The sequence below is a fragment of the Branchiostoma floridae genome, chromosome 1 (assembly GCF_000003815.2).
Source record: "Branchiostoma floridae strain S238N-H82 chromosome 1, Bfl_VNyyK, whole genome shotgun sequence".
NCBI classification, from domain to species: domain Eukaryota; kingdom Metazoa; phylum Chordata; class Leptocardii; order Amphioxiformes; family Branchiostomatidae; genus Branchiostoma; species Branchiostoma floridae.
The window spans coordinates 1,543,023-1,552,795 of record NC_049979.1 but is presented as its reverse complement, the minus strand read 5'-3'; the positions used below and the strand labels follow the sequence as shown (position 1 = coordinate 1,552,795).

The 9,773-nt window shown below is 44.5% G+C and overlaps 1 protein-coding gene across 1 annotated transcript in view; it reads left to right on the top strand.

Moving 5' to 3' along the window:
- LOC118426158 overlaps window positions 1–9,773 on the top strand; it is a 52,819-nt gene that overhangs the window by 26,044 nt on the left and 17,002 nt on the right. Inside the window, exons 4-5 of the mRNA XM_035835423.1 lie at window positions 205–342; window positions 8,209–8,299. Coding sequence (XP_035691316.1) covers window positions 205–342; window positions 8,209–8,299 — 229 coding nt within the window. The remainder of the gene's footprint in view (window positions 1–204; window positions 343–8,208; window positions 8,300–9,773) is intronic.

The window sequence follows — 9,773 nt, the reverse complement described above, 5'->3', positions numbered from 1 at the left end:
GTATTTATGTGTATTATGATTTGATGTATCATTGTTATGTTGTAGGTATGGCGGCTTCGAAAAGGTGTCCTTTGACACCTGTTCCGCCATACCCTCCATTGTCAGAGTGGAGAATCCAAATAAATAAATAAATTTCACCTTCGCATCGTTTTTATCCGTTTGTTCGTTCGTTTGATCCTTGACCCGTTTGTCCCGCCTCCCCAGCGCACGGTTGACCAGGCTGCGCTGGAGGTTCCCCAGAGGCCGGTCATCACCGGAAGGTGCGGCACGGACAAGGAGCCGGCCGTCATGGACCTGCGCTGGGCCAAGGGGCGCTACAGACTCAAGCTCTTCTTCTCGGTGGTGAGTACACGTCTGTCTTCAGCACAACGGGTTTTAGATGTGTGGTTTGTTTGTTTGTTTGTTTGTTTGGTTGTAAGTGACCAAGCGCTAATTTATAAGTAAGGGGCGCTACAGACTCAAGCTCTTCTTCTCGGTGGTGAGTACACGTCTGTCTTCAACACAACAGGTTTTAGATGTGTGGTTTGCTTGTTTGTTTGTTCGGTTGTAAGTGACAAAGCGCTAAGTAAGGGGCGCTACAGACTCAAGCTCTTCTTCTCTGTGGTGAGTACACGTCTGTCTTCAACACAACTGTTCTTAGTTATGTGGTTTGTTTGTTTGTTTGTTTGTTTTTCAAAGTGGCAAAACGCTAAGGGCCGCTACATACTCAAGCTCTTCTTCTTCTCTGTGGTTACTCCACGCCCCTCTTCAACAGACTTTTTTTAGATGTGCATTTAATTTGTTTGTTGTCCAAGTGGTGAAACGCTTCCTTTTCGAATTACTTTTGAACCACATCTTTAGGATACCTACTATAGCATTACCATTAACAGTCATACATCGTTTGTTCAAATTGATCAATCTAATAGTATGGAGCAAACGGTGTAAACGTTGTCTGGTATTCTTTGTGCTAAATGCAGGTTTTGAGACGTTTTTTTTTAAAATTCTAGTCTATTTTCTTCTCCTTTTTTTATGTCTACCCATCTATATGGTCTGGTGGCTAATACCTCCTTCCAAGATAAACCCGAGTTGAAAACATGGGCGTTGCACCTGAAAAACTTTTATGGCCTTATCATAAACGGCAGGACATAACCCGACAGTGCAATAGGATCCATTGTAACGCATTGCAGAGTTTTGTTGCCGTTGTTGGTATGGCGCCAGAGCGTCAGTTCAAATATCACAGCCGATAAACTTTTGATAGAATTTTATGCCAGACGACGAAGAATAATGAGGCCATACATCAACCGTATCTTTGTTTCTCCTTCCGCGTTGTTTAAAAAGAAATGTCTTTGGGCAGTTAACGATAGACGACGGGCCACTGTTTTCATGGTATGGTTTTACCATGGTCAATATTGACTGAGGAGGGTCATATTAAACTTTTGTAGTAGGTTGTTTGGAGGGCCTCGGTATCCAGCGGCATCACCCTTTGGTATATTTCCTCCCGTGTGGACTATAAACTCTCATCGGGCAGTTTATAGTAAATGTTAGGGCACTGCGTTTATAGCCGGCTGTTGCGGAAGGACTCAGCACCGGTACCATCACCTATCGTTGTTTTGCCTAGGTAGGCAGTGTTATGCCAGTGTCCTTGGGTATCTTACAGTGAATAGTAGGGCATTGCTTTTATACTTAGGACTATTCGGTCTCCCATGGGGGCTATAAGAATTGTTCTTTGGTAGTTTGCAAGAAATGGCAGGGCACTGTTTTTATGGTATGGTTTTGCCATGGTCAATATTGACTGAGGAAGGTCATATTGAGTGTTTTTATAGTAGGTTGTTGGGAGGGCCTCGGCATTTAACGCCACCTCCCTTTGTTATATTTCCTCCGGCATGGGTTATAAACTCCCATTGGGCAGTTTATGGTAAATGTTAGGGCACCCTTTGCTATATTTCCTCCCACGTGGGTTATAAAATTGTCATTTTATAGTAAATGTTAGGGCACTGCGTTTATAGTAGACTGTTGGGGAAGATCTCAGCTAGCAAGGGTGCCATCACCTAGCGTTGTTTTTCCTGGGTAAGCAGTGTTATAAGAAGTATCCTTGGGTATCTTATAATAAATGGAAGGGTATTATATTGCTTTTATACTTGGGCTACTTGGCCCCCATGGGGGTTACAAGAATTGTTCTTTGGCAGTCTGCAAGAAATGGTAGGGCACTGTATTTATGGTTTTACGATGGTTATATTGACTGACATGACGGAGGTCATATTCAGCTTTCACAGTCAATGTAGCTGGTTGTAAAAACTGTCCTTGGGCCGTTGACAGTAAATGGTATGGTGCTGCGTTTATAGTAGGCTGTTGGGTTGGACCTCGGCACCGGTGTGGGGCCACCAGCCATCGTTGTATTTCCTCCCGCGTGAGTTATAGGAACTGTCCTTGGGCAGTTTTCAGTAAATGGTTGGTTATCTAGTAGTCCCATAGTCTTTTGAGGTTGCAGGTGCAGTGAGTTGTTATCCGCTGTGTCCAGGGCAAAGGTTTGGATGGTGGAGCCCATCGCTCTCCTTCCATGGTCGATATCCTCCCAACCAATCTTTTATATGCCCATTTTTTACCTGGTTGGGTGAGAAAGTGCCTTTCCGAAAGACACAACGTTTAGCCAGGAACATTCAAATATGCGAACTCGATCTCGCATACACTAGCATAGCCACTCCGCAATTTGACGTCACCACTGTTATCTATAGTAGCTTGATGGGCGAATCTTCTTCTTCTTTCTTTTGAGGCTGCCAATTGAACATGCTGAAGACTTCTGTAGCCTATTTGCTGACTTTAAGGTTTGCACAATCGCACACATGCCCCTACTCTTTTATGAAAAGGTTGGTGGGTGCGCTCTGTGACGTGGGGTGTGGCTCTCCCCAGGCACGGGACCTCCATCTAACGTCCTATCTGAGGGACGGCCCTAGCCAAAGCAAGGTACTAATTTTCACATGAGTGAAGTGAGGAAAGTCGTGTCAACTCGCACAAGATTGGGGTCACGGCAGGATTCGAACTCGAGACCTCTCGGTCCTTCAGAGAGGCCAAACCTTCAGAGCTGTGCCACGCGATCTCACATTGCTGCACCCATGCAAAAAGAGAACTGCGCAGCGCAGCCATGTGATGGCGCACCTGACACGAGACACAAAACGGATGGTTGGTCGTGACAGAACGACCGATCTGGGGGTCGCAAGGTTGACTATTCTAGTGGATTTATTCCTACACCCGTTACAATGCTGCTGCCTAGGGTTATTGGTGTATTCTGAAGACCAGAGTTACGCAAAGCGAGCGGTTTTATTAGCCAGCACGAATAATATGTAAAGGCAATGACTTCGACTGGTGTACATTGTATATGATAATTATATTCATATTTATTCATTTGCAAACTCCTGCCCGTAGGCTAATTGCAAGGGTACAGACAGTAGAAAGTAACAAGTGTCTATTCTATACATATCTTATGATTCTACATATATTACTGGGAGGCCTAGGTTTGACAAATAAGAATTTGAGAAGACTTTGATAAAGATGGAAATTCAAATTCCTTTACATTTCATGCGGTGACATTCTCTACCTAGCTACATGTATCATTAAGAAATTCACGTCTTCTCAACCAAACACGTCTCTCTGTAGACAGCATTGAAGTTAAATATCAGACTAAGACTAGACAGGATCCTTATGTTGCGGTATTACCATTGAGACTTGCCCTCAGCAGCAGTTTTTGTGACCACCTTGGTTAGTGCGGGTGACAATCGTAGCGCCGTGTGGCGTCGGGCGTGGCGTAACTGGCAGAGCGTTCGGTTCGGAATCTGGACGTCCCGAGTTCGATACCCGCTGATCCCCCGACGTTGTGGCCTTAGGAAAGGCACTTTACACGACTTTCCTCACTCCACCCAGGTGTAAAAATGGGTCCCTGGATGCGGTCGGGGGGTTAAGAGAAAAGACTACTTTCACCCTTTGTCTGAACTGTGTCCTCGTTTGTCTAAAAGCAAATAGAAGAAGCAGAAAAAAACGCAGCATAGGCGGACCCGGTAAGCCTTCTGGCGATCCTTCAGCTCCCCGTGACAGGGTTGGCTTCCGTTCAGACAGCAGGTTACGGTCCGTGATCCTGGCAGGATGAAGGGAGACGGGTTTGTTGTTTGATTACTGCGGGTGCAAACGGAAAAGGGCTGCCAAAAATATAAAGTAAAGCTACGTTGATGAAGGTTAGACATCCCTTCATAAGATATGCCAAATAGCAATTACTCAAGCAACTGGGTATAATTTTGGAAACGTTTCAGACGACATAAGAAAAAAAATCACATTTCGAAGTTCAAATCCCTCGATGAGTGTGTAGCCCTGTTCTTGCAAACACGTATCGGCCGAACTTTGTGTTTACTACAGACTAAATACAGCAACAACTATAGCAACAAACAATTCAGCACCAAGGCCTGAGACAACTCCGACTTGTTTGTTTCTTTGAACCTTCGTTTATTCATGGAAGCTCAAAACTACATGCAGGCCGCTTATTATTGTGGTCATGAGGGAAGAGGCAAGGGCCAGACAACGTATATAACAGAGATACAGTTTAAAGTCCTAATGAGTCTTATTTGGAGAAAGTCTTACCATAGTATGCAAGGTAGGAAGAGAAGAAATCACCATCTTTCGATTCAAAGCCTCACACAACTTCACAAGATCTGTATCTATATAGCTGGTATAACCGCCGTTCGGCGTAACACACCAGCTAACAAGAGTCCATAAATCAAACATTTTTCACCACAGCCAGTAACGATGCTGATAACGTCCGTAGTGTCGCGATGTCTAAGACTGATTACAGGATGTAAGACGTCTTACTCTGATTAAGACGTCTTAAGAAGTAACAAATGTACGACGTCTCACTCTGATCACAAGTAACAAGGGAAGGAGGGCAGCCTCGGGCCGGAAACACGTCACTAGGGACACACGCGCCAGACGGAGCCTCGAGGGACGTCATCAATCTTACCCGACACTTTCGTGCCTCTTTGATAATTCTGGCGTCACTTCTCCCGAAAGCGGAATGTCTCAGTTCTCTCGAAAGTGGTGCGGGACGGTGATATCCTCTTTCAGATGGCTTTAGAGATTACAATCTGTGATATATAGACTCTAAGTCAGAAGGCGATAGTGGTCGTTGAAAATTCGATCCGTGTATACCTTTGTGTTGGCATTGTACTAACTGTAACGTTATATAGACTCTTTTGACTGCCCGACGAACATTGATTTGCAAATAAACGAAATAGATGAACAATGAACAATATGGTTGCAGGCCGTCTGTGTTCAACTTTGGCAAGGAACGATATAAAATGTCATCTGCTGGAGATACAGTGGAAGCCGCTTAATTGCACACCCAATTTGCCAGCAAATTCCTTGCAATTATCCGGCGTGTGCGATAATGCGAAGTTCCCCAGTTGGACCGCACGGCCACGGGATTTGGGGATTCCGTGCAATTGACCGAAGTGTGCGTTTATCCGATGTGCAATTAACTGGCTTCCACTGTATTTGAATCCCAGCCGTACGTGGGGAAGAACAACTTCAAGCCAACAGCACACACTTACGCCACATCTTCAGAAAAGTGATGTACTGGTTCGAATAAAGTTCCTATGCGGGGAACATGCGGCTCCAGCGTCTTTTCTGAAGATGTGGCGTAAGTGTGAACTGTTGGCTTGAGGTTATCCTTCCCCACATAACTCTAAATTCCAGACGGTATTTAAACTTCTGCCTCCGCTGAAATATGGAAGCGTGAGGCAGCCATAGTGTTCTATTACATGACCATGATATCATGGTGCTGACCCTGTCCTCCCCGTATGTCTTTGTCATGTCTGATACCGTGGAATTAATGTCAATGACCTGAAATGAATGGTGTTTTATTACGACAAAGCGGTATCGATATCAGTATTCATCGTTCATCATCCCCCCTGGCGGGCCCGGAGAGAGGGGTCGCGACCTCCGCACCCGGCGGTGCTCATCAATATGCCGCCCGCCACAACCCGCAGGAGCGCTCCCGGGTCGGCGGTAAATAATACTGTAGAATGGTCCGGTCAGTACTGGACAGATATGGATGTGCACGCGCACACACACACAAACACACACACACACACACACACACACACACACACATACAGGCACACACATACAGGCACACACACAAACACACACACACACACACACACACACACACACACGCACACACACACACACACTGGGGTATATTGTCTTCAATTGCTGAAACACAAAAATAGATACGGGGGTAACATACCTAAGCCAAACACCAAAAAGAAGTTACTCAAGCAATTGGATATGATTTTGCTTGAAGGAACTGCTTTTTAGCGTATCTTATTACCTGGATGTCTAACCTTCATCGACACATAAGCCACACATTTTTGACTGTGGCTACTATGACCTACGTCACATTTCGAAACCTTGGCTCTGATCGGACAGCTTTTGCGAACGACAGTATGAAATAAAAGACACCCAACTACACAAGACGTAAAGAGAATAGTTGTGGGCATTATTTGTGCATATATTTACGTCTACATCTCTATTTTTCGTTCCCACAGACAGCCCAATCGATCGGGCTCAGGGTTGGATATGTGACGTTAGCCAAAATAAGACATAGCTAAATTCAAAAAAGGGAACCCAGATACAAAATGGCGGGCCACAAACATTCTGAACCTCAAAGCGACGCGTTGGAAGCTGAAGTGCTTTCGTAGAGATGAAATACACGCCGACCAGACCTAGACTTCATTGAAACAGCGCAGTGGTATCTGCTCAATCATTATACGATGTTATACAATATCCAATAATTTGGCTTCGTCTTGCGTTCTATGAGCTCGCTGTCTATGAAAGTTATTAAGAGGCCCTTTTGAAAATGCATCTCTCCTAGTTCTGATAATCACTTGTAAGAAAACCGCTCAGGGGATTTCTTTAACGGCGAGTGCGGACCTCGTAAGCTTGTTACTGCGTGAAGACGCCATTCGAGTATCAGCGGTTGCAAATGAAAGACTCTGTACTGCTTTTGAAACTACTATCACTAAGATCCAGTCAAAGCCGCTGTGAAGTGGTATTGTTGATATAAAAGGTACGCTTGAAGCTTAAAGTTAGTAAAACTTAATGCAGAATTATTAAGTTTTGATTGGCCTTTTCATGGACTTCGCTCCGTCGTGAATTCAACGAAAGCACAGACGGAAATCCCGCGTCATAAGTAGACTTAAGAGCTCATCTGGGAACCGTCTGTTTTATAGCACTTGTTTAAAGCGGGAGAGTTTGTCAAGTTTACGGCTGAGAGTTTGTTGATGATGTGTAGCGTGGAAGCAAACCTTTTACTTCATGGGGGTACCGGTACGCTGTTAATGGATGCGAGTAAACCATGTCTTCTGTGTATTCAACGGAAGGTTAAAGCGGCCTAAGAGTGGGGATATCTGTCTATACCAGAACGTCAAACTAAAAACGTAAAGAAAGAGTACATTGTTGAAGCCACGGGTGGGCTTTAATGATATTATACATGAACCCACCAGCACGTATTACCAAAAGATGCAGTGCAGATTGCGCTGCCCACAATGGTGGACGCAAACCTGACCCGGATGTGATCCAAAGCTGACCCGGACGTAAAAATTTCGCCTGGTGTCTGGGGTCGTCAATGAAAGTCCAAGAGGCAGGTCATGCTCGGACCTCTACACTGTAGTCTAGATGTTATCAATTGTTCACTCTTCTCTTATACTGCAAATCCAAGACCATACAGTGTTTTTACCAAATAAAGACTTCTGTAAAATTCATGACCTCTGACCTCCACAAAATTATAAGATAACTTAGGCCATCTATGTACATGTATGATATGATATGATAATGATGTTATTGTTTATGTTAATTGAATGAGGATGATGATGAATTGATTTATTGACATTACATGTGTAATTCATTGTATTGCATAATATGATACGGTTAGTGATGTTATTGATTTATGTTAGTTGACTGATCGACATTATATGTGTAATTTGTTGTAATATATTTTATTGGATTGTGTGTAGAGGACTCCATGAAGAATAGTTCAATGTAACTAATGGAGATTTCTAATAACCAAACAAACAAAAGATGGACAAACGTATATGCTGATCAGATACTCTTGATCTTATTCTCGATCCCTAACTTTGACTCTTGCGCCTAGTTTTGATCTTGTTCTTTCGCCTCCTTATTCTCCAGAACACAAACGGCAGCAAGACGTCGTGGCTGGTCTCGGGTGTGCACTTCAAGTACGACACAAACGACGCCAGCTTCGTCAAGCCTCTGTCCAGTGAGTACCATTTTCTGTTCTGCATAGAGCTGAGGGCACAACCCTCCGTGCGTACAATTTGTCCGTACGTACGTTATTTGGGAGGCCACGTCCGCCACGTATTTCTGAAAACGTTCAGGCTGTACAGGGCAGGCGCGTTGCCCGTACTGGCACGTACGGGGGCGAATCAGCAGCCCGATGGCACACAAAGTTTTGCCTGCACGTAAAGTTCTACGGCGTGTCTGCGTGCTCCAAAGTCCGTCGGATTCCCTACGAGTTCGTACGGAGGCGGTACTTACCACTTACAGATCCCAAAAGATTACAGCCTGTAGGCACACACACAAATTATACATAGTAATTACTGGCCACATAAGACTGTAAAGTTTGACATATCCACACCAGGATGGACACCAAGGTCGTCCGAGTGAATATTTGTGTGTTGGATTCGTTACTGTCCTCGAGGTGTGCACGTTGCTCTCCTAAAGCACGAAACCTCCGGTTTTACGTCACATCCGAGAGGACGTCTCTAAGAGCGCGGACACATAGGTCGTGTGATCGTCGTACGATTTTCAAACAGGCCGTAACAGTACCAACCACCGATATGGATCCAAAACAACAGTTTGTATACCATAACAGTTGAACTTTGCAGGAGTGGTACATTTTTGTCCTCCAAAATACACAAAGATAGCGATTGTACGACGATCGCACGACTTATGTGACCGCGTTTTAATACCCCCCTCACATTAGGCGAAAATCGGTCGGACGACGAGTCTGCGAGTTTCAATATATGTCTTTCAACGTCTTTTTTGTTAAATGGTGTCGTTGAAACAAGCCATTTCGGTTTAGTGCGGGACCACTGTGTAATTTTAATGTTGCAACAAACGAATACTTAAGCGTCGTGCTTTGCAGTAACACTGTGCTGTATTTGTACGTAGAATTACTGATTGTATGCTATGCAACGTGCTCCTGTATATCCCACTAACGTCATCTGGGCACCATTCCGGATAGTTTATCGCGCCATTTTGGATAATTGGGTTGTGACTGTACCGAAATCCAAGCCTTAATATACTCCCAGAGACCAGTTTTGAAATCTGGCGACAATGCAAAGCTGACTTGAATAGAAACGCCTTAATTCACAGCAACACTTACTGTATATATACGCAGAACCACTGATGGTACGACACTGTAGCGTCGTCTCGGTACCATACTAACGTTCATGTTGTAAGGGAGCTGCAGTTGATCAAGATCTAAACCTCAATATGGCACTTTCAGCGACTGCTTTAAAAAAGCTTGTTGATACGAAGCTGGCTAGAGTAGAAACGCCGTAAGTCACAAGAACTAGTGTCTGTGTGCATCTTCTATATCACAGTAACGTCGCCTGGATACAATTCTAGATTGCGCCATTTTGGATGATTGAGCTTCGACTACATTAGCAACCTAACCTCAATATACCCTCACAGGCTGTTTTCAAACTTTGCAAACCCACAAAGCTGAC